The sequence below is a fragment of the Phoca vitulina genome, unplaced genomic scaffold (assembly GCF_004348235.1).
Source record: "Phoca vitulina isolate PV1807 unplaced genomic scaffold, GSC_HSeal_1.0 scaffold6, whole genome shotgun sequence".
Lineage (NCBI taxonomy): Eukaryota > Metazoa > Chordata > Mammalia > Carnivora > Phocidae > Phoca > Phoca vitulina.
In genome coordinates this window covers 48673124-48690391 of record NW_022589709.1, presented here as the reverse complement: position 1 = coordinate 48690391, position 17268 = coordinate 48673124, and the positions used below count along the sequence as shown (strand labels likewise).

General features: G+C 34.5%; 1 protein-coding gene across 1 annotated transcript in view; it reads right to left on the bottom strand.

Annotated features, from left to right (window-relative positions):
* HOMER1 (homer scaffold protein 1) overlaps positions 1–17268 on the bottom strand; it is a 123765-nt gene that overhangs the window by 40897 nt on the left and 65600 nt on the right. The window contains exon 6 of the mRNA XM_032404124.1: positions 15606–15745. Within this exon, the coding sequence (XP_032260015.1) occupies positions 15606–15745 (140 nt within the window). The remainder of the gene's footprint in view (positions 1–15605; positions 15746–17268) is intronic.

The window sequence follows — 17268 nt, the reverse complement described above, 5'->3', positions numbered from 1 at the left end:
ATCATTTAGGTAATCAAGAGAAAGGGCCTTAGAAATCATTATTCACTCCTCTCTTTTACTTCATAGATAAGAAAACCAGCTTACAGAGATGAAGTGATTTGCCTAAAATGAATACTACTGGTGGCATGGCCAGGAGAACCCAAGTTTACCCCTTTATTTATGAGATGGATATTATGGTAAGAATGTGTTTTATTTTTAGAGACCAATAATCACAAAACCATTATATTATTCATATTTCTTCCCAAGAAATAATTCTCTCTAGAATTAAATGAGGCTCAGGATGCATTCATTCTCTAAACTGTTTCCATAATAAAATGGGCACTGATACAAGACAGCCCTTCTAAATTTTAAAGATCCGAAAAGTAATACTCTTAAGGTAACGACTAATACTGTTATATTTCTTCATATTTCTGAAGCACATGTTCACCAACTTTAATATGTCCTTTCTATGACAGATTGTTTAGAAGAGTACACATATTATATCAAATGCTATCATATTTTGGGACTGCTTTAGAGAAAAGAAAAGCACACTTCCTCTAAAATTTTTTTATCAAAAAGTAACTTCTCAGTATTAGATTCCATTTTTGGTGTTAAAAAATCAGTTGGGGCAACAGAAACCAGGTTCAGAATTATTTTAAAAGGAGCTCTTTTTTTTTTTTTTTAAAGATTTCTTTTTAGAGAGAGAGAGAACGTGAGCTGGGGGAGAGGCAGAGGGAAAGAGAGAGTCACAGATACCCTGCTGAGTGCGGAGCCTGATGCAGGGTTCAATCTCAAGACGACCCTGAGATCGTGACCTGAGCTGAAATCATGAGTTGGTCACTTAACCAACTGAGCCACCATTTGCCCCCAAGGAGCTCTATTTTTATAAATGCTTATCCATGAAATTTTATCAATAATTTCATTATTACCCTCAAACTAGGTCGCTGTTCATTCACATAGGGTTTTTCTCATTATTTTGAGGTTAGAATTTCCAAAAATTACTCTTCCTGTAGTAATCAAACATATGAGCACTAAACTAGATAAAGAATAATATACTATATACTATGGATCAATAATACACTATGAACCAATTTATATCATTCATGTAGATATGAATGCATATGCATAAAACTCTTAAGTGAGGGCAAATTATGAAACTTTTCAAAGAGGGAGCAATTACAGGGACAAACTGAGTTAGCCAAAGAAAAGCCCCTTGTAGAGTTCCCACCCCTACTGGAGTTAAATAACAAATTAAACATGAATGAACTCTGTGGTACATATGACATTAGGGAGCAGACTGATAAAGAGAAGTATGCAAGGCTCATCTAAAGCTATGACATTTTGAAAAAGAGAGGCATACAAAAATACAACACTGTGATGTCAAATGCTTTCTTGATCCCAACATACTTAACCTAGGACTATATATCCATTCTCCTTTTTATAGCATATAGAGTAAGCTACAAAACAAATATTTAAATAATATGGTAATTTAGAAAATATTTTCTAAATTGTTTACAAATACAGATTATAAGCTTGAATCCCTAAATTCACTTTGGTTTGTCTTTTGATACTATGACAGTGAGAACAAAGCAGAAGTAGACATTTGATAGCAATTTTAAAGTCTCACTCTGGGAGCCATTATCTGATAATGCATGCGCAGTAACTAAGCTTTTGCTTGCAAAAATCCGGTCAAACCCTTAAAGGGATTTTACATCGCCCTGGAAGGAGCCCTCCACCCTTTCCCATAAGATAGATAGGTGACAAAAACGTGACTGGATGACAGGTGCAGGGAGGGTTAATCAGATTGAAACAGGTCGCCAACAAGCCCATAAAAACCCTAGACTTAGAAACTCGGTGGCTATCCCCTTGGGTCCCCTCCCCCCTTGGGAGCTTTGTACTATGACTTTGCTATGGCTCAATAAACCTTGCTTTGCTGCCCACCCAAAAAAAAAAAAAATCAGGTTGATTTATGTGAAACAGAAAATACTATATAATTACTTTGTTATGTTCATATGTTATGAAAATAAAATTGTACAAATGAAACCATATTCTGCAGGCTATCAAGAATTTTCTATGCATGATTTTTACCTCATTTTCCTTTATGCAAATTTTCTTTCAGACCCTTCTGCTGTCATATGAAGCAAGTGCTTATCAAATTTCTATTACTATAATAATCCTATTTCTAATCAAAGTATTACTTTCACCTCTAACTAATAACACAAGAGTTTTACTCAGCTTTTATCAAAGTCTAAATTCTGGGCTTCTCTATATGCTTGAATCTTGTTTCGAGATTTTCACTTCTTTTCTTTAATTTGTATCTATTTCATTGTAGATTTCATTTTCACTAGAATTTAATGAATTGGGTTACCTTTTTTTCTAAGAGGTATAATTAAATCTCAATTAAATAAAAGGGGAAACCAGACATTTACTTTAGCTTTTTCTTTAATTGTAATTATATAAAAGCTCTTTGTTAAAAAATCAGTGCAACGTTTCATGCATTTAAATTATGTATACAAGGATGTTCATTGATAAATCAATTACAACTTCATTATCTTACTTCCAATTGAATATACCTAATATCCATTCATAGCTCTAAAAAAGCACTTGTAAATTTAAAAATAAGCAAAATCTTATGATTATAGAAACTACCAACAAAGAAACAGTCAAGAGTTATTAATTCTACACTTTTTTTAGGAACATTTAAATTTTGCCTCACAACATCCCTGTGAGGTGGGGAGTTAAGTGTTCTCATATATGACACAAAAGAAATGGACCAAGATACGAGTATCAGATTACACGTAGGAAAATGGCTACATTAAGTTTTAAAGGAAATGACATATACAAACAGTTCTACTTTGCAAATCTGGTTGATTATTTTCCACTATTTTTGTCAGGAATAATAGCTATTTTGATTCTCAAGAAATAGGAATTTCTCTTCATGAAGGGCTTTTAAGTCTTCTGAAAATTAAGTGGACAGGCATACCTTGGAGATCCGGAGGGTTCAGTTCCAGACCACCACAAAAAAGCGAATATCACAATCAAGTGAGGCAAATGAGTTTTTTGGTGTCCCAGGGCATATAAAAGTTATGTTCACACTACACTGTAGTGTGTCAAGTGTGCAATAGCATTATGTCTTAAAAAAATGTACATACCTCGATTAAAAAATATATTGCTAAAAAATGCTAGCCATCATCTGAGCTTGCAGCTTTTATAATCTTTTTTGCTGGTAGAGGGTCTTGCCTCGATGTTGATGGCTGCTGACTGATCAGGGTGGTGTTGCTGAAGGTTGGGGTGACTGTGGCAATTTCTTAAAATGAGACAATGAAATTTGCTGCAGCGACTGACTCTTCCTTCCACCAACAAATTCTCTGTTGCATGTGATGCTATTTGATAGCATTTTACTCACAGAACTTCTTTCAAAATTGGAGTCAGTCCTCTCAAACCCTGCCACTGCTTTATCACCTAAGTTTATGGGATACTCTAAATCCTTTTTTGTCACGTTAATAATCTTCACAGCATCTCCTCCACGAGTAGATTCCATCTCAATAAACCACTTTCTTTGCTCGTCCATAAGAAGCAACTCCTCATCCGTTAAAAGTTGATGAGATTGCAGCAATTCAAACATAATAATGATGATGAAAAGTTTGAAATACTGTGAGAATTACCAAAATATGACAAAGAGACACGAAGTGAGCAAATGCTCTTGGAAAAATGGTGCCAGTAGACTTGTTCAATTAGGGCCTGCCACAGACCTTCAATTTGTAAGAAACACATCAGCTAGTAAGTGCAAAAAGGGAAGCACAATAAAACAAGGTGTGCCTGTATTAGCCTCTGCCAAAGGAACAAAACATTTCTTTCTTCTGCTACATGGAGATACCTTTAAACGCTATCTAGGAATAAAAAGGAATTCTAACAGTGAAATATCTTCTTTAAAGGTTCTACTTCTTTGGACTCTTCAAAAGTAAACTGTGAAGATTGGGTATTTTAGAAGTGTCATGTTTCTTCCAGGTTAGTTACTCTCTGTCAGGGATTATTTGCATCTTTTCTATTAGGACAAATTGCAGATCCTCTTCTTCCATAGGAAATGGTGACTCTGCTAAGTTCCAAAACTTAAAGATGGCCCGGAGAGCCAAGGAAAACTAGCTCTCTTCCGCAGAAGAAGAAGAAAAAATCCAACTTGGGAGAACTGATCTTCTCTGACTTTACAAAAAAAACTATCCAGCAGGTATCAGGACTTAAAGAAGAAAGGCAGCTTTTCCATAAAAAGAAAAAATGTTCAAAGCAGAATTTTTTTTTTAAATGAGAAGTGGGGAAAAGGGAAGGTAGTCTATTTAGGTATGTAATTTTTCTTCTTTAGTATTTCTGCCCAAGATATTTATCTCTCCAAAAAAACCAAAACGTGATAAACCATGTCTAATATTAGTTCAGGGCTTGGCACCTAGGAGGTCCTGTGGGTGTCAAGACCACTAAGATAAAGTATACTTCCCTTCCTTGCTATGGAAACTAAGACTTTCTAGCCATTATTATGGAAATGGATGACCGAATGACGATAGAACCTCCAGTACAATGCTGAATAGAAGGGACAAGAGTGGATATTCTTCTCTTGTTCTTTATCTTAGTGGGAAAGCTTTAAGTCTTTCACCATTAAGTATGACATTAGCTGGGGGGGTTTTCATAGATGCTCTTTATATTCCCAGTTTTTTAATTTTTTTCCCATTGATATTCTAATTGGTTAGTGATTTCCTCCCCTCATTTGGTAGCTTTAGAAATCTGTGCTTTGACAAATACAGCAATATGCTTTCCTTATGTTTACTTCTTAAAAGGTAATTGTCTATTTTAAAGGATAAAAGAACTGAGAGGAAGAATTCTTTTATAAAACTGTCACTATTTTTTTAAAGTACATCACTAGGCCTTAGTTTTTCTTTCTGAAATTATGAAACCTGGGACACCTGGGTGGCTCAGTTGGTTAAATGTCTGCCTTCAGCTCAGGTCATGATCCAAAGATCCTGGGATCAAGCCCCACATCGGGCTCCCCATTCAGCAGGGGAGTCTGTTTCTCCCTCTCCCTTCCCCCACTCATGCTCTCTCTTGCGCTCTTTCTCTCAAATAAATAAAATCTTAAAAAAAAAATTCCAATAACAACATCAAAAATAAAATACTTAGGAATACATTTAACAAAAGGACAAAACTTACACTCTGAAAAATAAATAACGCCACTTAAGGAAATTGAAGAGCTCAATAAACGGGAAAATATCCCATGTTCACTGATTGACAGACTTATCATTGATAAGATGGCCACCAAAATTGTTCCACAGAGTCAATGCAATCCCTATCAGAATTTCAACGGGCTTTTTTGCAGAAATTCACAGGCTCATCCTAAACTTTATGTAGAAATTCGAGGGACTCAGCATAGCTGAAACAATCTTGAAAAGGAAGAATAAAGTTGGAGGACTTAAATTTCCAATTTCAAAACATACTACAAAGCTACAGTCATGAAGACAGTGTGGTAGCAGCATAGGATAAGAGATCAACCCTCACATGTACAGTCAACTGATTTTTGACAGGGATGTCAAGACAGTTCAGTAAGAAAAGAATGGTCTGTCCAACAAATGGTGCTGGGACAACTGGATATCCACAGGCAAAAGAATGAAGTGGGGCCTCCTTCTCACAATGTATATAAAAATTAACTCAAAATGGATAAGACCTAAATGTAAGAGTTTAGACACTCAGTAGAAACACACATGTAGGGCGCCTGGGTGGCTCAGTTGGTTAAGCAACTGCCTTCAGCTCAGGTCATGATCCTGGAGTCCCTGGATCGAGTCCCACATCGGGCTCCCTGCTCGGCAGGGAGTCTGCTTCTCCCTCTGGCCCTCCCCCCTCTCATGTGCTCTCTCTCATTCTCTCTCTCTCAAATAAATAAATAAAATCTTTAAAAAAAAAAAAAAAAAAGAAACACACATGTAAATCTTTGCGACCTTGAATTAGGCAATGGTTTCTTAGACAGGACACCAAAACTATAAGAAACAAAGGGGAAAAATAGATAAATTAGGCTTAATTAAAATTTAAAACTTTTGTATTGCAAAGGACACTACCAAAAGGTGAAAAGACAACCTACAGAATTGCCTGCAAATCATTATCTGGTAAGGAGTTTATATATCCAGAATACATAAAGAATTCCAACCCAACAAAAAAGAGATAAACAACCCAATTAAAAATGGATAAAGGATCTGAGTAGCCATCCAAACTTTTTTTTTTTTCAATACAAAAGTTTTAGCCATCCAAAGAACACATACAAGTGGCCAACCAGCACATGAAAAGATGCTCAACAATATGAGCCATCAGGGAAATATGTACAAATTGAAACCACAAGCCCTTAACACCTACTAAGATGGGTGTAATAAAAAAGACAGATAATAACAAGTTCTGATGATGTGAAGAAACTGGAACCCTTATATACTGCTGGTGGAAATGTAAAATGGTGCAGCTGCTTTTGCAAACAGTTTGGCAGTTCCTCTAAACGTTAACATCAAATTACCGTATGGTCCAGCAATTCTACTCCTAGGATAGACATGGAGAACTGAAAACATGTATCACACAAAAACCTGTACATGAATATTCATAGCAGCATTATTCATAACAATGGTGGAACTTTCAAAAAGTGGAAACAACACAAATGTCTATCAACCAATGAGTGGATTAATAAAATGCAGTATATCGACACAATGGAATATCATACAGCAATAAAAGGAAATGAAGTACTGATACATTCTACAATGTGGATGAACCTTGAAAACTCATGCCAAGTGAAAGAATTTAGTCATAAAAGACCACATATTGTATGATTCCATTTATAAAGAATGTCCAGAACAGGCAAATCTACAGAGACAGAAAGATTAGTGTTGCCTCAGAATGGGGAAAAGGGGAGTGCGTGAAAGGGAAAAAGAAAGTAACTGCTAATAGGTACAGGATTTGGGGGGAGGTGAGGAAAATGGTTTTGTTTGTTTGTTTGTTTGTTTTAAAGATTTTATTTATTTATTTGACAGAGAGAGACACAGTGAGAGAGGGAACACAAGCAGGGGGAGTGGGAGAGGGAGAAGCAGGCTTCCCGCCGAGCAGGGAGCCCGATGCAAGGCTCGATCCCAGGACCCTGGGATTATGACCTGAGCCGAAGGCAGACGCTTAACCCACTGAGCAACCCAGGTGCCCAGGAAAATGTTTTAAAACCGATTGTGGTGTTGGGTGCACAACTCTATAAATATACCAAAACCCCCCCTGAACTGTACACTTCATTTTTTTTTAAAGATTTTATTTATTTATTTGACAGAGAGAGACACAGCGAGAGAGGAAACACAAGCAGGGGGAGTGGGAGAGGGAGAACCAGGCTTCCTGCAGAGCAGGGAGCCCAATGCGGCCGATCCCAGGACCCTGGGATCATGACCCGAGCCAAAGGCAGATGCTTAACGACTGAGCCACCCAGGCGCCCCTGAACTGTACACTTTAAATAGGTGAATTATTTAGTATGTGAATTACATTTCAATAAAGCAGTTACCAAAATTATTAATGGGAATATTAACAGCTAAGTGGATCCTGTTGGAATTAAAAAGGTAAACTAATTATTCTTCATATTGATATCTTTGTTGACCCTGTCTAATATGTATTTTTGTTGCTAATGATCAAAATGTACCAACTTATTTACCTCTGTCATCTCAGTAATGGCAAAAACATATTCATTTATTTGCTCAACAAATTTATTCATTATCTATTACATACCTAATGGCTTGAAACTATATGGGATACCAAGAAATCCAAGTTAATAAAACTTACTCCATAAGCTAAGAATCCAGTAGGGGAGTTTAGTTAGTAGTGGTAAGTATGTTGAACAATAACAAAAATCTGGATGAAAAGTATCTTGAAGTATGATACAGAAAACAAACTCTCTTGGAGTTTAGAAGGAGCACTGCCTCAACCAGGAAGGACCGTAATGAACAATGCCTTTGGAGATCTCTCTGTTCTAATCTAGCCATTAACAAATACTGATGCTGAATACCTCACACCTTCCCTGGACTTGCTTATACTTTTGTAAAATGAAGTGGATGGACTATGTAATACAGAGAAAGTTTCTTCTATCTCCAAAGTTCTACTATCAATGTGTAAACTTCAATTCAGGCCAGAGTCATAAAAATGAACCATCTTCTCTACACTGGATATATGACCAAGCTAAACTCCGTGGAAAATGGCAAACTGATGGAAAATAAAAATAAAATGTACATTTATTTCAATTGGTTAGTCACATCTACATTTTTTATCCCTACAAAGAAGGAGTAGTCCCTGAAGCATGACTACTTTCAACACATTTCAGTGTATTAATTGTGCGCTTATTTCCATGTGAAATGTGTTATCTCATGAAGCCAGAGTTGCCCCCAATCTTTACTTCTGCCAAATGTACATAGTACAATTCTCAATTTTAAAAAATCAATAGTCTTTAATTTTACTTCTTTGAGTCAAATAATAAGTACTTGTGTTGACCTTTTAAGAGATGAAATTTTTAAAAACACATTTTGGTTATAATTGGTTTTAAAAACAAAGAATATAAATATTGTCTAACTCCACAGAAAATACATCATTGAATCATTCTGCACTGCTTTTTAAATAAAAAGGAAATCATCAAAAGGACAAAAAATTATTCTATTACAATGAAAATGCACATTTTAGCATCTCTCACATTATTCAACTACTTAAGAACACTGTCTATTAACACATTATCTTCAAAATTTCTTTACACAAACTAGGAAATTTTGAAGAAAATTAGGCTAAGTCAGTTAAACCCAAGACTTAAATTTGTTAAGAGTAACTGAATTTCAAAGAATATAACTAGTTTTGTATTTTAGCTTCAAGGTCTTATGAACTTATAGGCATAACTTTAGCTGACTGAAGCACTGTACCAGGGGTATTCAACGCATGTACTCGATTTCTGTGAGGGAAATTGTTTCATTCATTGGTTTATTGACTGTCCACCATGCCAAGCACCAGGAATACAAATGAGTAAAACACAATCCTTGACCCGGGCGACACTGATAAGTTAATTTTAACCTCCATATGTAAATCAGGAGGTAACAGGGATTTAACAGAGGAGGACACGTGAGGGCATGAGAGTAAGTTTACAGAGGCAGTGGTGCTAGAGGTTAAAGGATATATAGGGGTTGACCAGTTGGTGGTCCAGTTACAGGCAGAGGTGGATGGGAAGAAATACAGAGTGTAGGTACACAGCCATTGCAAAGAGAAGGGAGAATATTCCAAAAACAAGGAGGCAAAGACTTGCAGATGAGAAAGCATGGTTGCGTGGTTGGTTATATGCGGAGAACTACAAGCCATTTGGAGCAACTGCTACAGAAGCACAAGGTGATAAAGCTGGGAAGGCTCATCTGATGACCATGGAATGGTCTATATATACCGTGCCACAGAAATTGTGTGATTTTTGTGTTTAAGAGACAACACCTGTCAGAGTAATATGTCACCAAAGAGGAAATAATATCCAGGATTCATCTGCATATATATCCTCCCAAATACCTCCACCAAGAGTTTATAAGGTCATTACAACAACGAATATTACTAGCTAGAATATGTTTAAAATCCTTACCTTGGGCTAAACCATATATAAATCAGTTTCCTTTTGAAAGTCTAGACTAGAAACAAGATGGGTCATCTAGGCCTCATCCCTCTGTATGGCCTTACTTAAAAAAAACCTTAGTAACTTCAGATGAACCTTGCACACTTCGCTTTACCACAGACCTCACCATTCCTTACTGCCATACATACCACAAATGTCACACATTTACGTGGCTTGTTTGACCTCTGCCTATGTTCATATCTTGATCTTGTCCCTTACTTCTCTAATAAGAGGAAAGATGGGAATCCAAACTCAAAGGAAGAACATTTTCCTCTAAGTCCTAGAAAAGAACTTTCTATATATCACACACCCCCCCTTCCAATAGGATCCCCACTATGGTCTTTTAAAAACAGACATGAAACGATAAAAGGAATTTTAAAAGCCCTCTACAGGGAAGAGATCATAATTAATCTAGGATCAATCTGTTCCATTATGAATGACCATACGTCTAACTCCAGCTAGTCATTTTGAAAAGAGAAGCTGACAACACTGGGGATGGGCTGGTGAACATTCTTTCTCATTAATTACACTGGTAAGGCAGAGAGGGAGAAGGGGAAAGGACTAATCCCTAACGGAGGGGAGTTAGTAATGTCTTTATCTCATATGAATAGTATTTTTCTTCTAGCAAATAACCTATTTTAGGTGGTAACACCTGAAAAAAATGCTTCAGCAAATTTATACATTTTCTTCAAAATATTTTATAAGACATTAGAAGGGAATAAAGATTAATTCTTTAAAAATGCAGGATAGGAAATTTAAGTATACTTATTTAGAAAGCTAATAAAGTAAATACTCCTGGTCACTATATTCTATTTTTTTTATTGCATCTTATTTATTTATTATTTATTTATTTGACAGAGAGAGAGAGAGAGAGCACAAGCAGGGGGGAGTGGCAGGCAGAGGGAGAGGGAGAAGCAGGCTCCCCGCAGTGAGCAGGGGGAGCAGGGGGATCGATGTGGGACTCGATCCCAGGACCCCGGGATCATGACCTGAGCCGAAGGCAGTTGCCCAACCAACTGAGCCACCCAGGCGCCCTGCATCTTATTTAAAAATACATAAATTGCTTCTCACCTCCCAGAGAATGTAAACTGTATATATTATGAAATTACTACAGCACTTCCTATAAAATGTTATCCGTTCACAATTATGGTAAAAGAAATTCTGACATCTCTAAATTGTTATACTACAATCTCTCATAATCTGTCTTAGCCTTCAAATTAATTTTTAAAAATCCTAATCTAATTTTTGAGGTTCAATGGTGGAAGAATAATAATACTTAAGTCGTTTGTAACTGTAACAATAAGGAGAATTCTACAACTTCAATTTTTCACCTGCAATGGTATTAATGATAAAATACTTCTTGTGAAACCAAGTTCCAGTTTTACAGATAATATTTTACCCAAACAAAAGTTAGCCACAGAGATTATTTCTACTTTAGTTCCTAACTAAGATCTTGTAAGTTTTGCCTATTATTCATAAAAATGGGAGACAGATGGCATAGCTGGGGAGTGTATAGTACCCCAGAGCTCTTAACAGTCATTCACTTTTTTCTTGTTTGTATCATCTTTCAAGTAAGTACAAACGGTGTTTAATTCAAAATAAAGCACTATTTAAAAAATTTTAACATGTAACTAAAACAGTGTATAAATTTTCTAATGAAATTTAGTTTTTGAAATTGTACAAAAATCCCTAATCCGTTCTAAAGCAGTAACTTTCCGAAACTCTGATATGAAGAAATTACTCTATTAAATAGAAATGAAATGAACCCACCCAGATTTCATAAATTTGAGTAAAACTGTGGTTACACTGGTTTAAAGCAAAATCAATATACTAACGAGTAACATTTGTGCACACGTCCTTTAATGAATACCTGCTGGAAACACACAAAGTGGCAGAAAAATCTCTTTAACAGAAGATACATGCAGTAGCCCCAAAATGTGTACTAGCAGCACCATAAGAATATACTATCTAAACCTTAAAAGAATTTAAATATAATCAAGCTTAAAAGAGCCTATTTTTCATGAATATAATCAAACTGTTATTAAAATTTATCAGTACAAAAATAGCTTCACAAATTACTAACGTATATATACCAGTTCTGGACTCTCAGAAATATGATAACAGCAGTTATTTATCAATATATTATTGTATATGTGGGGGAGCATAAATTTACGATGAACAAAATAAAAAGTTTTAGTTTTCAGTGTTACATTCTAACAGCACTGGAAAACTATAACTATTTCCAAGAGAATTTTAGATAGTTTTAAGTCTTAAAAAAAAAAAAATCCTAGACTTTCTTATTATTAAGAACAAGTAATTTCCAGAATTCCATACAGCTGATATTATGATGCAAACAGTAAGTCCCTGGAATAAGAAAACAAAACCTTCCCCCATTTGTATATGCTGGTCTATTGGTATACAGCTACTTTATTTAGTACATAGCTAATCTAAGACTAAGGTCTCAAAGGATGCCCTGAACACTTCAGTGGGTCAGTGTATACCTGCTCAGTCCCAAAATGATTTTTATCATTTAGGTTAAAAAATAATTTTTTAAGAAAATATAGCAATTTAGATAAAATGTAATGTCATTTCTCCAAAGAAATTAGTAAACATTTTTATCTTCAATAATTCCCTTTTACATACCTCTAAAATTTTTTTAAAAGCATTTAAATAAATACACTAAAAACATTAATTTATTGAAACTAATTCAATGAGAGTGTTTTTGCATAGCTTATGGCAAGGACATAAAAACAGCACTTGACTAAGGAGTACTGAATAGCCCATACATTCTAAAATTTAGTTCAGCAGTGTAATTAAAAATCAAAGAAAAGAGTAAATAATTCAAGGTAACCCTATAATGCCACTGAGATAGAATATAAAAAGCTGTACTACCTTAGTAAATAAGTTTTTAAAAAGCTCAAAAGTAATTTTAAAAAGTATTTGTGGATGAGATTATATGTCTGGGATTTGCTTTCAAAATAATACAAAAGTTGAAGAGTGGGCAGGCGTAGAAATAAGACCGGCCATTTTTTCGTAACTCTTGAAGCTGGCTAATGCATTCCTGGGAGTTTATCATAGTATTCTCTCATATATATTTGAAAATCTGTTTAAGTTTAAAGAGTAACAAAAAAATCTTGCTTTTGTCTTTAAAGCTAGTACTTTTTAAAGAGTATGTGAAACAGAGTAAAGAACCAACTATAATGCAACTCCTAAAATTTTCAGGACCAAATGAAAATCAAGGCCTTCTTTTGGTAGGTTAACTAATGAGTTCATGAGATTTAGGCACACGGTTTGAATTCTAAGAGCACAAATTGGCTTCCTAAGTGCTATTACTACCATCAACTCTTAATGAATTTGACTGACTAGGTCACTGTTCTCCATATCCTTCCTTCATGCAACCACAACACATAGATATTCTAGTGATTTTGCTCAACCAGAACAGAGAAATGTTGGCAAAATATATTTTTTGTTCATTCTTTTCTGTTGAAATAAATACTAAGGAAGAAGGCAAAATAGTCTAAATAGCCTTAAAATACAGATTTTGTCTTCCTTTGCCATTAAAAAAAAGAACAGCGTGTCAAGTTTAAACATTTACAAGTTTCAAATTTAAATAAAAATTATTTTAATATTCTTGCTGTTTCTAATTCATGAAACGCTGAGCTTATTTCTACAGAGTTCTCCTAGGATAGGAAGTTATTAACTTCCTGACACTACCATGTACTTGTGATGGGAATTTGACTAAAATGCACTGTTAACTAACTGGCAGTATCTACTGGGGTCAAAATGTGAGCTGCAGCCCTACTCAAGTTTTTACTAATCAACTATGTGAGCCAGGACAACTCACCTAAGCTCTGGGATTTAGTCTCCTCACGTGTCGAAGGCACATGCTTTCAAACTTTGACGTTTTTACACTATAATCCAGCACACACACAAATCTATGTATTACTGAATGAAATAAAGTTTCTACTCCTAATGTGAATTTTACTCTGATGTTTCCTATTTTATGTTTAATTTTTCAGAATGCCACAGATAACCTAAATTGATTTCAAACTACCACAGTCCTGGCTTATACCATCTTTGAGGTCTCTTCTGTTATTTTGGGATTCTAACACTGGTTATAAAACACTGAATCTTCTATCTTAGATGGAAATCAAAACTAGTTCAGAAAATAAGTCTTCTGAAATCTTGTAAGCTAAAGTATTTTTAAAACAGTATAACAAGAAAACTATTAAGATTGTACAACACCTTTAACATAATTAAAAGTTTAAAATGACCTGTTAAATTTTTTCAGAACTCAAATATCTCCATGACTAATCTACAGATTCTAGTAGTCAAAGAAGCTGTACCTTCAAGTCAAAGTAAGTAACTCCTATTAGAATCCCAGGAAAAGAGAACATCAATAGAAGATGACTAGTCCCATTTAATAACTCCAAATACTAAGGATTATCAAAACAACAAACATTCGGGGAATTTTAGGTGCATAAAGTAAATTAGAAATAGTTCTACAAATGTTAAACACGAAAGTTCTTCTTTTGAAATGCTATAGTATTCAATGCACATGGCTCGTTTAAGTGTTAGCCAAAGAAATCAGATATATAATTATGTTCAGTGCATTTACATCTTTTAAATGGGTATGTTAAATTTAATAGGAATAAAATTTCTCCTTCCCTCAACATATTTTTTAAAAACTACAAATCTTCAATTGTATTCGCATATTCAAAAAACTTGTATGTTTTACTTATCAATGTGAACATTGTCTTCAGAGGAACTAATAAATTTTTTATGTGTTCAGTTATTTTGGTAGCAATAGAAAAGAGAATATGCTTACAATAGTTAAAGCATGATCTCCATGATAATTCTAAGATATGTCTACCGTTGTATGCAAAATTATTAGCATTTTTAGGAACAAAATTATAATAGTCTTTCAGTCAAAAAAGTTTTCCTAACACATTCCTTAAAAAACCCGTAACTAATTTCTTCTTCCTCAGCCTGATCATGAGGTCTCTCAATGTTATTCTCTAATATGTATAATCTATGCTGCCCCTAATATTCAACAAATTCAATCAAAATTAGAATGCTCATGAAAAAAGAGTCTGGAATATCTCCTTCACAATTGTTCTGAATATGCTAAAGAATTTGATGTTTTAAAAATTGGTTCTCAAAAGACATGTACAACATAGGAAAACTATTTTCTCCATTTTAGTTAAAACTACCTAGTCAAAAGTTTCCAAAGAAGGATAAAAATTAACTTTAAGACAATAACTGATAGGTACCTGTTTATATTTGCAATGCTGCAGTTCCGCAGACCTCCCTACTTTCGAAAAATACCACCGATATGGCAAATAATCACTGTAACTGGTTTAGAACATATTTAAGATAAATTGTATCTTTTGAAATATCAAATTATTTTACAGTTCAGAACTACTAGAAGATTTATCTCCTGTTAGTTGGTATGAAAAACTAAATCTGACATTAACATGAATATAAGTTACAACAATAACTTGCTTCCTTCTGTGAAATCCAATGGTGAGATCACCTCTAAGAGTATGGTAAAGCTTGATTTCAGAGTAGGAAGCTGATTAAAAAAATTTATAACCCTCAAGAACAAAGACGAAAGTGGAAACGAAACCCAGGTTAACAAAGGGGACTTTTGAGGGCTGTGTTAAAAAAATAAGTAGAAGAGATTTACAATAATACACTGTTTCACTGAAAAATGATTTGTACTGCAATTAACTCAGTAGCCCTTTTTCTACATGAAGGAAATGTTCATTCTAGTCCATCTAGGCATCTATCAACTATAAATTATTTAAAAACCTTTCTGAGGTTAACAGAAACAGAAAAAAAAAAAAAGACTGGAATTTTCACTCAGGGTTGTAACTTTACAAGACTTATCTGAAACCAAGTAAGTTTCCATATCTACACATTTTACTTAATCATGATGGGTGAATTGAATCTGTACCTATGTGAAAAGGGCAATGCATTCTGAGTTGGTTCAGCCCTTGGCTCTGAGTTCTGTGTCACATCAGGCGTTCTTTCATCATCTGTTCCATTGATACTTTCTGGTGTTAAAGGAGACTGAAGATCCCCGCCTGCCGATTCCTTTAAAAAAAAGGGGGTAGGGGATAAAAGTGTTATACTTTTGGTAAAATATACAAGATAATCTTAAAGTTAAAAGTGACTCCAATGTATGCTTACTTATAAACTATATTTCCATTGAAATTTGAGTCAAAGAGGTAAAAAATAAAATTTAAAGGAGAAATAATTTTTTAAAGCAAAGCAACTCCTAAGAAAACTATCCACAACAATACAATTCAGAAATGCAGTTTCAAAGAACTCAAGAACTTTTGGGTTTATATAAGCAACTAATTGGTTAGAATAAAAGATATTCAAAGAATTACTTAAGAAAAAGAAGCACAAAAATGCAAGAAAATGTGATTTTACTTGGGAAGGTAAGAAGGCAAAGGGAAGAATGAAATCTTCAACAAGTTTTAATTTTTTTTACCCGCCCTACTTTTCAATGCCAGAGTTATCTACAAAAGCAGCCAGAAATCCCTCTGTAACATACACAGAGGGAGTATATTTCAGCTTGCCTGAATAATGGAATTATTTTTCTTCACAAAATTTGTCTTATTTCTACTTTTAATTAAGTTTTGTCTATCAAGGTGAATTTAATTTGTTCCTCTAGAAAATAAATGGAATTTAAAATGAAGCTCAAGCTGACACTTATTATTTTGACTGGCACCATAAGATTATCTGAATTTGGTATTAGTAGAGATCAGAACTGGGGGGTCATTGGATAAACCTGTTAACCAGGGGAGGCCCTCGCACCAGATCATTTTAAGTGCAGCTTTGTGGATGCCTTGTGATCTCTGGGCACTAAAACTTCACAACTGAAATATTAGCCTATGGTAAGGAAGAAAAGGAAAACATCAGTGTCCAATAGGAGAGTGGGTGGGTATGGTCATAATCTGCCAACCTGAAAGAATACAGGATTTCTTCAAATAAAAATAAGAGGAGTGCCTGGCTGGCTCAGCTGGTGGAGCATGTGACTCTTGAGCTCAAGGTTGTGAGTTCGAGCCCCACATGGGGGATAGAGCTTACTTTAAAAAAAAAAACCAACAAGAAAAATATGTGTAACACAGGAAAATGCTTATAATTAGAAAAATATGAGCATATAAGGAGATATCTTAGATTATGATAATTTATATACTTTACATAAAAATAAGGCACAAGGAGAAATGCTAAGAAGAAATATAGAAAATATTAATGTGGTGAATTTCTTTCAGGGGCTTCTGGTTTTAAATTGTATGTATTTTATTTCACATTTAAATATTTTAACTAATACTATAATGCTATAAATTATACAAGCTATTAAAGGTCAAAAAAGCTACTTTCTTGATTCCACCTTATCACTTAACTATTGTTCAATTATCAATGGAACCTCTATTTTGACCTTTAATTTTTTTCTTTTAAAATCTCTCTCTTAAATCCTCTTTGCTTCAAGTAACTGAGAGTCAATGCATGAATAAGGTTTATGTATAATGTGACAACATAAAATGGGAACGATATCCCAAGTGACTACTTCTAGGTCAATTATGGATCATATCAATTAGCCAGAATAA